We start from the raw sequence: 17,950 nt of genomic DNA on the forward strand, positions 1-17,950 counted from the left end.
ATTTGTAATGATTGGTATATGCCAAAACCATTCTGTTGTGTTGGGGTAACTAACACAGACAATCTGCATATAAACATACCTCATTTTAAAAAATGTGGAAGGAAAACTATTTATCTCATATTGGAATTTATTGTATGTCATATTTCATAGGAATCTGGAAACACGGGGCAGTTACTTTAACTTGACACCACAACTCACAAGTCACCCAAACAATGTTTTTTAAGGTTCAAATCATACTTTATCACATTATTGTTTAACATTTTTATATGACAGAGATGAGTTAAATAAAAAAAGATACAAAGAAACTGAAATAGTATGATTATATTGCATTCATTCATTAGATAATTAAGATACAGGAAAAATCAAGTAATACATACAGATAAGTAATTCTACAGTATGACAAGCAAAAAAAAGTCTTACAGGTAAATGTGATCATGAACTGGTAATTATGTGTAAGCATTTCTTAATGATATTCTCATGCAGATGTAAAGAAAAGGTTCAGAGTGTGACGGTTGTTTCAAAACAAGGTGTCACAGTCACAGAGCCTGCACCCCAGAGAGGATGGGATTTTCCTCAGCAGGGCCGTCCTTGGTCTCTAAAGCCAGCCGTAGTTGCTGCCAGAAGACCCCAGTGTGCTCCCCAGCTCTGGGCCAACTCAAGTAGGTGCGTCTCTTCACTAGCTTCCTCATCCGGTGGTAGGGTGACAGCTGGTGGGAAGGGATCTCCTCCAGGAACACCAGAATCAGGACGTCCTTCTGCTCATCAAAGAGCCGGAAGCTGGCCACCTGGATCTCCCGGGAGCACCACTCACTCTCCAGGTAGCGGCGGCTGATCACACAGATGGTCTTGCGGCTTCCGTAGATGCCGTCCATAATGTTGTCTATGATTGGTTTGCCTGGCTGGAAGTCCCGGTGGTGGAGACACAGCTTCCAGCCCTGCTCTCCCTCCAGCTCTGGCAGAAGCTCCCTCAGGACCCAGGGCTCATCGTGGGCGTTGTAGGAGATGAAGGCATCGTACTGACAGCCATGAGGCGTGTGCTTATTCCTTTGCTTGGTGTCATAGAGGAAAGCCAGGAAGAGGTAATAGCCGTAAATTACCTGCCATTTCAGGAAGTGGTAGGCAAAGGATGCTATCAGGGTGAGGAGGACCAGACAAGTGGTAGAGATGTAGTAGTAAAGTCCTAAGCGTACTATACAGAACTGAAGCTCAACATCCAACAGCTTGGTGTCCTTTAGATCGGCAGGATAGTTGCAAGTAAATTCTCCTGCACCAACAACTTGTGTTTGGTTGTCGCTCTCTATCCACTGGACAAACCAAGCATCGCTGCAGCCACAGGTGAAAGCATTATCTTGCATGTCCAGGTATGTCAAGGCAGGGAGAGAACGCAACACTGTCTCATTGACTACTGTTATGTCGTTCTTGCTCACCTGCAATAAAGTGACTCTACTGAGGTTTGCTCCTATGAGGAAATCTAAGGACTGAATTCGGGCTTTGGACAGGTACAGGCTGTTGAGCCTTGGGATTGGGTGAAACAGCTTTGGAGTGAGGGCTGTGAACTCATTCTTACTGATATCAAGGAACCACAACCGGGGTGTGTAAATGAATGTGTCTGGGTACAGCTCCTTAATATTAAGACTCCCTGCCTGGAATGACAATAAAGATTTCAGTCCTTCAAGGAAGTTGATCGGTAGATGAGACAGTCCCTTGTGACGCTGACTAAATATCCTGAGGTTCTCCAGAGATGTCAGATGAGAGAAGGGTGGAGGGTTTAGTTTATCATCATTTACATATGTGATGTAATTACAGGATATATCAAGACTTTTTAAGAGTGGGAGTCCCGTGAGCACAGTATTTCGTATGCCTATTTGAGTGATCTTATTTGAGCCCAGTTTAAGTTCTGTAAGGTTGACCAATCCCTCAAAGGCTCCATCTTCCATGCTGGAAATCTGATTGTCAAATAAAAGTAAAGTCTTGAGTGATGTTAAGCTTTTAAACTCTCCTTTTCTGATAGAGCTCAGTTTATTGCCTGCCAAATCCATCATCTCAAGTTTGTGCAAAGCATTCATGAAGGCATCATTCAAGGTCAGGATTTTGTTTGATCCCATTTTAAGGATCCTTAATTCTTTCAAATCCAGGAAAACACATCCCGGAAGGTTGGGGATTTGATTGTGGAAAATAATGAGTTGTGTGAGTTCTGTAAGATTGGAGAAATCTGAGCAGCCTAGTTTATTGATGATATTGAAGCTGAGATCCAGGATCTTCAGTGTCGGTAGATTTTTTGTGGCCTTTGGCACGAAAGAAAGCCTATTGTGGCCCAGTTTCAAAGCACTTAATTGCTCTATTGATCTGAATGAAAAGTCAGACAGCTGAGTAAGACCAGTATTTGATATGTCCACTTCTGTCAGGTGTTTACATGACTGCAGAAATTCCTCAGAGAGATTACCTATGTTGTTTTTTTCCAGCCGGAGCACACTGAGTGTAGGTATACGGCAGGCAATATCAGTGAGAGCAATGATCTTGAGCCTTGAGCCGTTGACGAGGTCATGCAATCTCAGGTGGACTAATGAGGAGTTGACAGTCTGCAGTACCATACCCATCCTCTCGAAAGACATCTCAATGCCGCTCAAGTTGAGACGATTGATGTTGCTCAGAAAAGACCTGTCCAGCACATCCCATTCCATGTGTCCAAGTTGGCCACAGTAGGCGATGTCTAACACCTCAAGGTAAGGAAGAACATCTGCCGTGATCCTGAAGATTCCCAATGGATTCCGGGATAAATCCAACAGCCTCAGCTCTATAGACGTATTTGATATTTCCTGTGACTGGAAAGAGGTGAATCTGTTGCTCCCAATGTACAACTCATGTAAGTGTGGCAATTGTACGATGGGCTGAACTTCCTTCATATTCTCAAGGTTGTTAATGGTTAAATTCACTGTCTTCAAACTGGAGAGAAGCTGAAAGGATGAGGAGCTGATGGTTGCAATGAGGTTGTTGTCCAGATGTAGCAGGGAGAGGTTGGCCAGGCCCTGAAATAAATGGTCTGACAGGGTTGTGAGTCTGTTATGAGCCAAACCCAGTTCCTGAAGAGCCTCTAGGTGTCCAAGAGCCCCATCGTCCACTTGAGAGATCTGGTTTCTGGACATGTTTAGAAATTTTAGGTTTGATAGGCCTTTAAAATCCAACTTTTCGATCTTGGAAATGTTATTCATGGCCAAGTCTAAATTGCTTACTTTCCGCGGAATAGCTATAGGTATGACTTCAAGATTCCTGTTATAACAGAGTACTTTCATGTCAGAGGGGTCACTGAGATTACCCCGGATTGTGCAGTTTTTCAGGAAGTACCCACATGCTGGATCAGCTAGACCCCAGCAATACATCAGGAAACAAAGAAAGAGTCTCAGCTGAGAGAATGTAGACCCACTTTGTTTTCCTGGCATGGTTATCTTGAGTGTCATCGTGTTAGAGGCTTCCCACTGGGCACAACACACTAGTTGAATCAACGTTATTTCCACCTAATTTCAATGAAATGACGTTGAACCAACGTGGAATAGACGTTGAATTGAAGTATGTGCCCAGTGGATTGACGTCTTCTTCAGTTCTAGAGTAAATAACAAAGAAAAATATAGTGACTAACTGTTACATGATTTTGGTGGACTGGAAATATTACATAATTAGACAATCTAATTAAATTGCAATAACATTGACAGCTGTTGGTATTGTGGTCCTCAAAATAACTGACAGATGATTAATGATAGGTAGTCCAATATATCAACATAGCTCACAAAAGTTTGCTTTACTGATAAAGACAAACTATATTAGAGAGGAAAAAAGGAGAAGACCACTATCAAATTAAAAATGAGTAGATAAGGGTAAAACATTGTCTGAATAAGAGAAATCACAAAACATATTGTATCATATTTTTTAGGAGATAGACAATGAAAAACATAGCCAAAATACGTGGTAATTATTTTTACTCACAATTGTCAGAGGACAGTCATAGTGAACGATAGTGCAGCATAGGACTGTGATCACCTGAGTCCCGGTTCTACCACCAAGCTCCAAATAGCGCTTCCCTGCCGTTTTACTTCACTATATTAAAACCCGTTGTTAATATAATAGTCTTAGACTTGGATAACTTTTTGACTTGTAAGCACAGATACAGCACAAAGTGACTGGGTAGACTAGACACACCGCGTTGATTAAGTTAAAGGGACAGATGAGAGAGAGAGAGAGAGAGAGAGAGAGAGAGAGAGAGAGAGAGAGAGAGAGAGAGAGAGAGAGAGAGAGAAAACCCGAAATAGAGTGGTCACACCCACTGAAAATACCCTGGTTTAAAAAGACCCACACACTGCCATGTTCAATGCAGTGAGAGAGAGAGGAAATGTGTCATTCTCATTATTTGGAGGGGAACAGATGATTTACCATAAGTGAGGAGGAAGTGAGAAGAAAGTTATTGAGCAAACATCACAAAATTGGACGTCAGAAGAAAATGCTGTTGCTGACCCCAATAATAAAGTAAACTTAGAATTAAGAAATCATTTCTGAGAACTAAGATCTGAAGCACATTCTGATCCAAAATTCTAACTGGTACTAGCACTTACTAATCACCCGCTGTTGATGAAATACAAAATGCTTTGATTGCTGCTCACCCAAACAAGTAAATCTCTGAAACATCAAGTTATGACGTATTGCTTGGTCAAGGAAATGTCTAAAACCAGTCTTTTAGAAGAGACACTTCTTTGGATCCTTGGTGTAATAACAGTTTATGTCCACTAGATAACGCAATATACAAAGTTATGTGTTAGTAAAGAAGGCTCAGGATGGCAGGGAATGCAACATGGAATTAGTAACTTTTTCAAGAGGCTGGCCATTTAGGCTCACAGCAAATATAGCCTAACAAAACCAACTGATGAAACTTAAACAAAAAAAGCTTCACAGAGCTGAACATTATAAGTATTAGAAATTGGTCCATAATGTGTAACTCTCATGTTTGAATTCATTGCATTGCCTTGGACGATTATTGAGTGAGGGAGAGTTATTTGTGTGCAGTGGTGTAAAGTACTTAAAAATACTTTAAAGTACTACTTAAGTAGATTTTTGGGGTATCTGTACTTTACTTTACTATTTATATATTTGACTACATTTACTTTTACTTCACTACATTTCTTAAGAAAATATTGTACTTTTTACTCCATACATTTTCCTTGACACCCAAAAGTATTTGTTAAATTTTGAATGCTAAGCAGGACAGGAAAATGGTCCAATTCACGCACGTATAAACCAATAAATCCCTGGTTATCCATACTGCCTCTGATCTGGCGGACTCACTAAACACACATGCTTTGTTTGTAATAATTGTATGACGGTGAAACTTTATGGTGAAGGGTGGCCTGCTGGAGGTCATTTTGCAGGGCTCTGGCAGTGCACCTCCTTGCACTAAGGCGGAGGTACCGGTCCTGCTGCTGGGTTGTTGCCCTCCTACGGCCTCCTCCACGTCTCCTGATGTACTGGCCTGTCTCCTGGTAGCGCCTGCATGCTCTGGACACTATGCTGACAGACACAGCAAACCTTTTTGCCACAGTTCGCATTGATGTGCCATCGTGGATGAACTGCACTACCTGAGCCACTTGTGTGGGTTGTAGACTCCGTCTCATGCTACCACTAGAGTGAGAACACCGCCAGCATTCAAAAGTGACCAAAACATCAGCCAGGAAGCATAGGAACTGAGAAGTGGTCTGTGGTCACCACCTGCAGAATCACTCCTGTTTTGGGGGGTGTCTTGCTAATTGCCTATAATTTCCACCTTTTGTCTATTCCATTTGCACAACAGCATGTGAAATGTATTGTCAATCAGTGTTGCTTCCTAAGTGGACAGTTTGATTTCACAGAAGTGTGATTGACTTGGAGTTACATTGTGTTGTTTAAGTGTTCCCTTTATTTTTTTGAGCAGTGTATATATATATATACATACACACAGTCGTGTATATATACACTATATCACAGAAGTGAGTACACCCCTCACATTTTTGTAAATATTTGAATATATCTTTTCATGTGACAACACTGAAGAAATGACACTTTGCTACAATGTAAAGTAGTGGGTGTACAGCTTGTATAACAGTGTAAATGTGCTGTCTCCTCAAAATAACTCAACACACAGCCATTAATGTCTAAACCGCTGGCAACAAAAGTGAGTACACCCCTAAGTGAAAATGTGGAACCTGTCCCAGTTATTTTGAGGGGACAGCAAATTTACACTGTTAAACAAGCTGTACACTCACTACTCACTCACTATATGAAAAGATATACTCAAATATTTACAAAAATGTGAGGGGTGTACTCACTTTTGTGATATACTGTATATTCATAACAATGACAATTACAACAGTACTGAATGAACAATGAACATTTATTTTAACTTAAAATAATACATAAATAAAATCAATTTAGTCTCAAATAAATAATGAAACTGTCACGTTCCTGACCTGTTTTCTGTTGTTTGGTATGTGTTTAATTGGTCAGGGCGTGAGTTTTGGGTGGGTAGTCTATGTTATGTGTTTTCTATGTTGGGTTAATGGGTTGCCTGGTATGGCTCTCAATTAGAGGCAGGTGTTTGGCGTTTCCTCTGATTGAGAGTCATATTAAGGTAGGTTGTTTCACATTGTTTGTTGTGGGTGGTTGTCTTCTGTGTCTGTGTATGTTACGCCACACGGGACTGTTTCGGTATGATTGTTCGTTCGGTTTTTGTGTAGTCTGTTTTCCCTGTTCGTGCGTTCTTCGTGTTACATGTAAGTTCTTACGTTCAGGTCAGTCTACGTTGTTTTGTTATTTTGTAATCCTTCCAAGTGTTTGTTTTCGTGTTTCGTCGTTTGCTTTAATAAATCATTATGTATTCACAACCTGCTGCATTTTGGTCGAATCACTACTCCTCCTTTTCGGATGAAGAGGAGGAGGAATTCCGTTACAGAAACATGTTCAATTTGGTTAAAATAATGCAAAAATACAGTTTTGAACAAGAAAGTAAAAGTGCAATATGTGCCATGTAAAAAAGCTCATGTTAATGTTCCTTGCTCAGAACATATGTTAAAAGGAGCCATCAGCTTTCACGGGTCTTCAATATTCCCAGTTAAGAAGTTTTAGGTTGTAGTGCAGAAAGCAGAGCTTGTCTGTATGGTCCCCTGTCAGTCAGCTCCTCCGCTTATCATAAATGATTCCCACCTCACTGAACACCCTCTCGCTTGGGACCGAAGAAGGTGGGGGACAGAGAAACTTCTTTGCCATTGGAGTGAGTGATTGAAGTCTGCTTCCACCACTCCAAAGGCGAGCCACTCTTTCTGTCAATGACAGGCTCTGTGAGGTAACGCTCCAACTCAATTTCAAAACTGCACTGGACTTCAGCCCTGCCCTCTTGGCTTCCAAGGATTCTAGGCTGTCCACCAGACTGGGTGGCTGATCAACCCGGACTCTTTGCCTTTTGCACCTGGATCTGGGTCCGCCTCTTCACTCGTCCCATCTGCTGTGGCTCTGGGATTTGGTTTCCTTCGTAGGTCAAACTCCTCCTTCAACCACTATTTTGCTTTGTCTAGTGCTGTCCCTGAGGTGAAGGCATAGCTCTTGTAATGTAGATCCAGGACGGTTGCCAGCACCAGGCACTTCGTCTCCTCAGCCTTGGAGAAGCTCCTTGTCAGACTGTCCAACATGGTCTCCGTAAAGTTTTGATGCCTTGAGTAGAAGAACCCTCCTGCTGCAGCATCAGCTTCAGCACCGACACACTGGGGATGATGCATGCGGCTGTAGAGTCGGAGTGGCTCATCTCAAGTGTCACCTCCTCCATAGGTGTCAGAGTCTCAATTAGGTTAGAGACAATGTCCCACTGTGCAGCAGACAAACTGCTGATGTGTCCGTATTCACCTGCATACACTTTCAGTTCACGCCTCTGTTCAAACATCCTCTGCAACATGTGTAGTGTTGAGTTCCAGCGAGTTTGAACTGCTTGGATGATGCTGTGTTTGAGAAGGCCACGCTCTTCCTGAATGGCCCTCAGCCTCTGTTTGGCCAGTACAGAGTGGTCAAAGTGAGTTGCACAGCTCTTCAACATGGCAAGAATGTCTAGCACAGCTCTCTGACTGGATAGGCCATCATTGATTGCAAGCTGTAGGGTGTGTGCACTGCAGCTGAAGTCTGGAAGCTCCGCCAGTCTCATACCTTTCACCATGTTTGCCCCACTGTCCCTGAGGACCAGCACTACACGTTCTGTGTAGATTTCCCAGTATTCCAACATGGTCAAAAACATCTCTCTGACGTAGTTTCCTGTGTGTGATCCAATCATAGTCTTGACATTCAGCACAACCTGCTTTCTTGTCCAGATATTGTCAATGAAACGTCCAGTAAGGCTCATTAGGGACTCTGTAGTGCCTGACCAGGAGTCAGTTGTGAATGCCATGTGTGGAGTGTTCACTGGTGCCACCAGATTCTTCACTTTCATCACAACTCTTTCATGTGTTTTATCAAGCATTTCTGATCAAAATAATGTTTCATCTTTGATCCTGGGTTCATCAAGAGTCATCAGCCTCTGAAAACCAACGTCAGACACCACTGTGAATGGCCGGTTGTCAGTGGCAATCATCTCAATAATTGCTTCATCCATCTTCTTGGCCCTTGGGTCTTTGTCCTGCCATTTTGCTTGTTTATTAAAAAGTTGTATGATTGTAGCCTGCGATGTCTGTGAACTGTCTGTATCACTTTTTCCTTGTAAAGAATTTGCGTTTGCTTTTTTCATGATTGCTTCCTTGTGGGCTTTTGGATGGGTGTTCTTAAGGTGATTCCACAGGTTAGTGGTATTTTTTGATTTAGCCGTTGCTGACCCCGTGCTTACATCTTTATCACAAATAAGACACCTTGCTTTCCCTGGTGCCAATTCAATGTAATAGTCCCACACTGGTGCTCTGCTTTTCTCTGCCATCTGTAAAATATATATAATTGTACACACACACACACACACACAGCTCTCTGAAATGTCAAGGATACTGAAGAGTGCTTAGGAGACACAAATACTGAAAATAGAGTTTAAGTTACCTGTGATGAATGTTGAAAACAAAAACGGTCATTTCTATATGCAGGAGATCCTATTATAATAATGGCCATGGTACGAATTGACTACCAAAGTGTGAGTCATAATCCCCATGACACCTTCCAGCAAAATCTGAAAATAGGATATTTTTAGATTGACTTCAAATAAAGTCTGGGTTTCGTGTAGGCTTACACCACCTTGCCAATTGTATAACTGTGTAGATACCCATAGGACAAAGTAACTCTGATCAATATTGGCTAAATATAAGCGGAGATTTAAAAAAATTGTAGAGTGGATTTATGAAAATATTTTGACAAACGTTACCTTATCCTAGTGAGTTTTACACAAGTATCAAAACGCCGAGGCGGTTTAAGCCTGCACGAAACACAGACCTTATTTGAAGTAGATCAAGACATTCTGTCACGAATCCGGCTTCCTGAGTCTGTTTTTGCCTGTGTTCTGTCCTGGAGTGTTTTTTCCGGTGTCCTGGAACGCACCCTGTCTGGTTGCCGGGCGACGTAGCTGGTTGGGAGATCTCTGATTTACCGCACCTGTTTCCAATCTGCTATCTGCACACCTGGTCCTGATCATCACCCCTCCACTTCATAAGCACTGACCTGACATCCATTCCCTGCCGGATCGTTAGCCATGAACAGTATGTTGTGCCAGTGTATCAGCCTCCAGTTTGATAGAGTTTGTTTTGTACGTCTTGCTTGCCTTGAACTCACCTCTGTTTTTTCTGTCTACAGTCATTCACCCGGAACACTCATCTCATCCCTACCTGGTCGTCGGTGACTTCAGTTACTTCATTGGATCTGCCTATTCAATCCCATCAACTCACCTCCGCTGCCCGCTCCGTCACTTGGATTTTTCTATCACTACATTCAAACTTGTAAATAAATACTCACCTTCGTCTTACTCTCCTTGTCCTGGTCTGCTTCTGGGTTCAACTTTAGTAGAAGCGTGACACATTCTCTATGGAAAACATGAATGGTAAAATAAGGAAGGAACCCCTTTCAAGTTCAGCCGCAAGTTATTATAGGAATTATGACGCGTCGACTATTTCTCTCTATACCATTTGTATTTCATAGACCTTTGACCATTGGATGTTCTAATAGGCACTATAGTATTGCCAGCCTAATCTCGGGAGTTGATAGGCTTGAAGTCATAAACAGCGTTGTGCTTCAAGCATTGCGAAGAGCTGCTGGCAAACGCAGGAAAGTGCTGTTTGAATGAATGCTTACGAGCCTGCTGCTGCCTACCACCGCTCAGTCAGACTACTCTATCAAATATCAAATCATAGACTTAATTATAATATAATAAACACACAGAAATACGAGCCTTAGGTCATTAATATGGTCAAATCCGGAAACAATCATTTTGAAAACAAAACGTTTCTTCTTTCAGTGAAATACGGAACCGTTCCGTATTTTAACTAAATATTGCTGTTATATTACACAACCTTCAATGTTATGTCATAATTATGTAAAAATCTGGTAAATTAGTTTGCAACGAGCCAGGCGGCCCAAACTGTTGCATATACCCTGACTCTGCGTGCAATGAAAGCAAGAGAAGTGACACAATTTCCTTAGTTAATATTGCCTACAAACATGAATTTATTTGAACTAAATATGCAGGTTTAAAAAATATACGTCTGTGTATTGATTTTAAGAAAGGCATTGATGTTTATGGTTAGGTACATTCGTGCAACGATTGTGCTTTTGTTAAATCATCACCTGTTTGGCGAAGTAGGCTGTGATTCGATAATAACAGGCACCGCATTGATTATATGCAACGCAGGACAACCTAGTTAACCTAGTAATATCAACTATGTGTTGTTAACTAGTGAATATGTGAAGATCGATTGAAATCGGCCCTAATTAATCGACCTCTACACTACATGACCAAAAATATGTGGACGCCTGCTTGTAGAACATCTCATTCCAAAATCATGGGCATTAATATGGAGTTGGTGCCCCGTTTGCTGCTATAACAGCCTCCATTCTTCTGGGAAGACTTTCCACTAGATGTTGGAACATTGCTGCGGGGACTTGCTTCCATTCAGTCACGATCATTAGTGAGGTCGGGCACTGATGTTGGGCGATTAGGCCTGGCTCGCAGTCGGCGTTCCAATTCCTCCCAAAGGAGTTCGATGGGGTTGAGGTCAGGGCTCTGAGCAGGCAGGTCAAGTTCTTCCACACCAATCTCAACAAACTATTTCTGTATGGACCTCGCTTTGTGCATGAGGGCATTGTCATGCTGAAACAGGACAGGGCCTTGCCCAAACTTTTACCATATAGTTGGAAGTACAGCCTCGTCTAGAATGTCATTGTATGCTGTAGCATTAAGGTTTCCCTTCACTAGAACTAAGGGGCTTAGCCAAAAGCATGACAAACAGCCCCGGACCATTCATTTGGGCAGGTAGCATTCTCCTGACATCCGCCAAACCCAGATTCGTCTGTTACACTGCCAGATGGTGATGCTTAATTTATCACTCCAGAGAACGCGTTTCCACTGCTCCGGAGTCCAATGGCGGCAAGCTTTACACCCCTCCAGTCAACACTTGGCATTGCGCATGGTGATCTCAGGCTTGTGTGCGGCTGCTCAGCCATGGAAACCCATTTCATGAAGCTTCTGACGAACAGTTATTGTGCTGATGTTGCTTCCAGAGGGAGTTTGGAACTTAGTAGTGAATATTGCAACCAAGGACAGACCATTTTAACGCGCTACGTGCTTCAGCACTCACCGGTTCCGTTTTGTGAGCTTGAGCGGCCTATCATTTCGCAGCTGAGCCTTTGTTGCTCCTATACATGTCATCTTCACAATAACAGCACTTGCAGTTGACCGGGGCAGCTCTAGCAGGGCATAAATTTGTCAAACTTCCTTGTTGGAAAGGTGGCATCCTATGACGGTGCCACGTTGAAAGTCACTGAGCTCTTCAGCAAGGCCATTCTACTGCCAGTCTTTGTCTGTGGAGATTGCATGGCCGTGTGCTCAATTTTATACACCTGTCAGTCACGGGTGTGGCTGAAATAGCAGAATCCACTCATTTGAAGGGGTGTCCACATACTTTGCATATATAGTGTACTTTATTATCATATTTTATGCTGAAAATTTTGTATGACATAATATAATTAAAATATGCATATAAACTGAAATAGTTTGATTATATTGAATTCATTTATGAGATCAAGTATACAAATCAAGAAAATCTATGACAATGAGAAAAAAAATTATCACTTATTCAATTTCCCATTACACATTTAAGCACATATTACAAATATAAGCATTTCTTAACTAAGCTAACATAAGGAATTGTTTTAAAAGGTTATAACATAGATCATTTGGGTATTAGATTTGGAATTTTATGACCCCTTTAAGTATCCCAAAAATATATAAAAAAATTATTTGATAAAATATTGAATTTGCACTTTACTACTATAGCTCATAGAAACGCATTGAATAACATACTCATAAATGACAAAAAAGACAATCCAAAAATAAATCATAATGAATAAGGTTTTGAAGTGTCTGTCATATATGTAGAAGATCTAAGAAAGCTCAGGAAATGTTTCTGTTTTTTTGGACACATATTTAACCCCTTATTTTTGTTGGCAAAAACTACCTCCTTACTTCCATTGGTAACTACCTCCTTACTTCCATTCGTTACCTTCAGACGAGTCCCATGACACTTGTGGGGATCGTAGAGTAAAACGGAGAACACCATCGTATTAGGGAAAGTCTCCCCTTTCCATAGAGTGGAACCGGTACTGGTTTACCTTCAGATGAGTCCGAGTGTCTTTCCATAGAGGGGTCATAATAGTTTGTATGCCAAACCGTTCGGACTCTACGGACGTTTTCGTGAGAAGATTTTCAGGATATCTCATGGTATGACAAACACTATTGTAGCTCGGTCACCTTCCACTGCAGATGCACAAGGCCGACATAACAGCTTGCAAACCTGATCTTAGAGCGTTTCGTATTATTCTGTACTTAAATCCGAGACACTACATCTAATATGGTATGTTACGTTTCACATGATTACATAAGACAGATGGGTGGTTGTATAACACAAATGTCTAGCAACCCGAAGGTTGAAAGTTCAAATCTCATCATGGACAACTTTAGCATTTTAGCTAGTTAGCAACTTTTCAACTACTTACTACCTTTTAGCTACTTTGTAACTACTTAGAATGTTAGCTAACCCTCCCATAACCCTTACCGTAACCCTCTAAACTAACTCCTAAACTTAACCTTAACCCCTAGCCTAGCTAACGGTAACCACCTAGCCACTTAGCTAGATTTCATAACGTATATTATGTTTTGCAAATTTGTAACATATTGTACGTTTTACATTAATACACAGCATACGAAACATAACATATCATACTAAATGTGGTCTTTTAGATAAATGTACAGAATAATACGAAATGCTCTGAGACCAGGATTTTTTTATTATGTTACTTACATTGACGCATTGGTGCGTCAGTACTATTAACGATTTCTTAAAGATGCACTCCAGGATGCAGGGCACAGCAAAATCATAACATACTATATAGTACGAATTAGATTTGTAACATATCATACAAATTAGTTTAAAAAAACTTTAGATGATGTAATACACAAAAAACGGGGACCATTTCTGTCTCGTGAGCGCCACTTTCAAAACAACTGGCTGAAATAATACAAAAGTTTGAGAGTGCATCTTCAATATTCTCATGGAAATATACAGAAAAGGTTCAGAGTGTGATGGTTGTTTCAAATCAAGGCTTCACTATCACAGAGCCTGCACACCAGAGAGGATGGGATTTTCCTCAGCAGGGCCGTCCTTGGTCTCTAAAGCCAGCCGTAGTTGCTGCCAGAAGACCCCGGGTTGCTCCCCAGCTCTGGGCCAGCTCAGGTATGTGCGTCTCTTCACTAGCTTCCTCATCCGGTGGTAGGGTGACAGCTGGTGGGTAGGGATCTCCTCCAGGAACACCAGAATCAGGACGTCCTTCTGCTCATCAAAGAGCCGGAAGCTGGCCACCTGGATCTCCCGGGAGCACCACTCACTCTCCAGGTAGCGGCGGCTGATCACACAGATGGTCTTGCGGCTTCCGTAGATGCCGTCCATAATGTTGTCTATGATTGGTTTGCCTGGCTGGAAGTCCCGGTGGTGGAGACACAGCTTCCAGCCCTGCTCTCCCTCCAGCTCTGGCAGAAGCTCCCTCAGGACCCAGGGCTCATCGTGGGCGTTGTAGGAGATGAAGGCATCGTACTGACAGCCATGAGGCGTGTGCTTATTCCTTTGCTTGGTGTCATAGAGGAAAGCCAGGAAGAGGTAATAGCCGTAAATTACCTGCCATTTCAGGAAGTGGTAGGCAAAGGATGCTATCAGGGTGAGGAGGACCAGACAAGTGGTAGAGATGTAGTAGTAAAGTCCTAAGCGTACTATACAGAACTGAAGCTCAACATCCAACAGCTTGGTGTCCTTTAGATCGGCAGGATAGTTGCAAGTAAATTCTCCTGCACCAACAACTTGTGTTTGGTTGTCGCTCTCTATCCACTGGACAAACCAAGCATCGCTGCAGCCACAGGTGAAAGCATTATCTTGCATGTCCAGGTATGTCAAGGCAGGGAGAGAACGCAACACTGTCTCATTGACTACTGTTATGTCGTTCTTGCTCACCTGCAATAAAGTGACTCTACTGAGGTTTGCTCCTATGAGGAAATCTAAGGACTGAATTCGGGCTTTGGTTAGGTACAGGCTGTTGAGCCTTGGGATTGGGTGAAACAGCTTTGGAGTGAGGGCTGTGAACTCATTCTTACTGATATCAAGGAACCACAACCGGGGTGTGTAAATGAATGTGTCTGGGTACAGCTCCTTAATATTAAGACTCCCTGCCTGGAATGACAATAAAGATTTCAGTCCTTCAAGGAAGTTGATCGGTAGATGAGACAGTCCCTTGTGACGCTGACTAAATATCCTGAGGTTCTCCAGAGATGTCAGATGAGAGAAGGGTGGAGGGTTTAGTTTATCATCATTTACATATGTGATGTAATTACAGGATATATCAAGACTTTTTAAGAGTGGGAGTCCCATGAGCACAGTATTTCGTATGCCTATTTGAGTGATCTTATTTGAGCCCAGTTTAAGTTCTGTAAGGTTGACCAATCCCTCAAAGGCTCCATCTTCCATGCTGGCAATCTGATTGTCAAATAAAAGTAAAGTCTTGAGTGATGTTAAGCTTTTAAACTCTCCTTTTCTGATAGAGCTCAGTTTATTGCCTGCCAAATTCAAAGCCTCAAGTTTGTGCAAAGCATTCATGAAGGCATCATTCAAGGTCAGGATTTTGTTTGATCCCATTTTAAGGATCCTTAATTCTTTCAAATCCTGGAAAACACATCCCGGAAGGTTGGGGATTTGATTGTGGAAAATAATGAGTTGTGTGAGTTCTGTAAGATTGGAGAAATCTGAGCAGCCTAGTTTATTGATGATATTGAAGCTGAGATCCAGGATCTTCAGTGTCGGTAGATTTTTTGTGGCCTTTGGCACGAAAGAAAGCCTATTGTGGCCCAGTTTCAAAGCACTTAATTGCTCTATTGATCTGAATGAAAAGTCAGACAGCTGAGTAAGACCAGTATCTGATATGTCCACTTCTGTCAGGTGTTTACATGACTGCAGAAATTCCTCAGAGAGATTACCTATGTTGTTATATTCCAGCCGGAGCACACTGAGTGTAGGTATACGGCAGGCAATATCAGTGAGAGCCTTGATCTTGAGCCTTGAGCTGTTGACGAGGTCATGCAATCTCAGATGGACTAATGAGGAGTTGACAGTCTGCAGCACCATACCCATCCTCTCGAAAGACATCTCAATGCCGCTCAAGTTGAGACGATTGACGTTTCTCAGAAAAGACCTGTCCAGCACATCCCATTCCATGTGTCCAAGTTGGCCACAGTAGGCGATGTCTAACACCTCAAGGTAAGGAAGAACATCTGCCGTGATCCTGAAGATTCCCAATGGATTCCGGGATAAATCCAACAGCCTCAGCTCTATAGACGTATTTGATATTTCCTGTGACTGGAAAGAGGTGAATCTGTTGCTCCCAATGTACAACTCATGTAAGTGTGGTAATTGTACGATTGGCTGAACTTCCTTCATATTATAAAGGTTGTTCTTGGTTAAATTCACTGTCTTCAAACTGGAGAGAAGTTGAAAGGATGAGGAGCTGATGGTTGCAATGAGGTTGTTGTCCAGATGTAGCAGGGAGAGGTTGGCCAGGCCCTGAAACAAATGGTCTGACAGGGTTGTGAGTCTGTTATGAGCCAAACCCAGTTCCTGAAGAGCCTCTAGGTGTCCAAGAGCCCCATCGTCCACTTGAGAGATCTGGTTTCTGGACATGTTTAGAATTTTGAGGTTTGATAGGCCTTTAAAATCCAACTTTTCGATCTTGGAAATGTTATTCATGGCCAAGTCTAAATTGCTTACTTTCCGCGGAATAGCTATAGGTATGACTTCAAGATTTCTGTTATAACAGAGTACTTTCATGTTAGAGGTGTCACTGAGATTACCCCGGATTGTGCAGTTTTTCAGGAAGTACCCACATGCTGGATCAGCAAGAACCCAGCAATACATCAGGAAACAAAGAAAGAGTCTCAGCTGAGAGAATGTAGACCCACTTTGTTTTCCTGGTATGGTTATCTTGAGTGTCATCGTGTTAGAGGCTTCCCACTGGGCACACACTGGTTGAATCAACGTTATTTCCACCTAATTTCAATGAAATGACGTTGAACCAACGTGGAATAGACGTTGAATTGACGTATGTGCCCAGTGGATTGACGTCTTCTTCAGTTCTAGAGTAAATAACAAAGAAAAATATAGTGACTAACTGTTACATGATTTTGGTGGGCTGGAAATATTACATAATTAGACAATCTAATTAAATTGCAATAACATTGACAGCTGTTGGTATTGTGGTCCTCAAAATAACTGACAGATGAATAATGATAGGTAGTCCAATATATCAACATAGCTCACAAAAGTTTGCTTTACTGATAAAGACAAACTATATTAGAGAGGAAAAAAGGAGAAGACCACTATCAAATTAAAAATGAGTAGATAAGGGTAAAACATTGTCTGAATAAGAGAAATCACAAAACATATTGTATCATATTTTTTAGGAGATAGACAATGAAAAACATAGCCAAAATACGTGGTAATTATTTTTACTCACAATTGTCAGAGGACAGTCATAGTGAACGATAGTGCAGCATAGGACTGTGATCACCTGAGTCCCGGTTCTACCACCAAGCTCCAAAGAGCGCTTCCCTGCCGTTTTACTTCACTATATTAAAACCCTTTGTTAATAAAATAGTCTTAGACTTGGATAACTTTTTGACTTGTAAGCACAGATACAACACAAAGTGACTGGGTAGACTAGACACACCGCGTTGATTAAGTTAAAGGGACAGATGAGAGAGAGAGAGAGAGAGAGAGAGAGAGAGAGAGAGAGAGAGAGAGAGAGAGAGAGAGAGAGAGAGAGAGAGAGAGAGAGAGAGAGAGAGAGAGAGAGAGAGAGAGAGAGCGAGAGAGAGAGAGAGAGAGAGAGAAAATGTGTCATTCTCATTATTTGGGGGGGGAACAGATGATTTACCATAAGTGAGGAGGAAGTGAGAAGAAAGTTATTGAGCAAACATCCCAAAATTAGACTAGAGAGAGAGAGAGAGAGAGAGAGAGAGAGAGAGAGAGAGAGAGAGAGAGAGAGAGAGAGAGAGAGAGAGAGAGAGAGAGAGAAAATGTGTCATTCTCATTATTTGGGGGGGGAACAGATGATTTACCATAAGTGAGGAGGAAGTGAGAAGAAAGTTATTGAGCAAACATCCCAAAATTAGACTAGA

The 17,950-nt window shown here is 41.9% G+C and overlaps 2 protein-coding genes across 2 annotated transcripts; both read right to left on the bottom strand.

The window, feature by feature from the left end:
* Window positions 1-313: 313 nt before the first annotated feature.
* Window positions 314-17,487, bottom strand: LOC129860085 (uncharacterized). Its single transcript, XM_055930415.1, is given in 5 exon segments — window positions 314-3,512; window positions 7,691-8,310; window positions 13,846-13,861; window positions 13,863-16,906; window positions 17,287-17,487. Coding segments are annotated over 4 exon segments (6,516 nt in total). The 5' UTR covers window positions 16,767-16,906; window positions 17,287-17,487; the 3' UTR covers window positions 314-536.
* On the bottom strand, window positions 6,410-8,774 carry LOC129859694 (zinc finger BED domain-containing protein 4-like). Its single transcript, XM_055929766.1, has one exon. The coding sequence runs from the start codon at window positions 8,513-8,515 to the stop codon at window positions 7,685-7,687; it is 831 nt and encodes a 276-aa protein (XP_055785741.1). The 5' UTR covers window positions 8,516-8,774; the 3' UTR covers window positions 6,410-7,684.
* Window positions 17,488-17,950: the final 463 nt, after the last annotated feature.

This window comes from Salvelinus fontinalis, chromosome 7 (assembly GCF_029448725.1).
Source record: "Salvelinus fontinalis isolate EN_2023a chromosome 7, ASM2944872v1, whole genome shotgun sequence".
Classification (NCBI taxonomy): domain Eukaryota; kingdom Metazoa; phylum Chordata; class Actinopteri; order Salmoniformes; family Salmonidae; genus Salvelinus; species Salvelinus fontinalis.

Bases quoted from the DNA above. Each gene is read 5' to 3' on its own strand.
- LOC129859694 (XM_055929766.1), bottom strand. From the start codon at position 8,515: ATGCTTGATAAAACACATGAAAGAGTTGTGATGAAAGTGAAGAATCTG.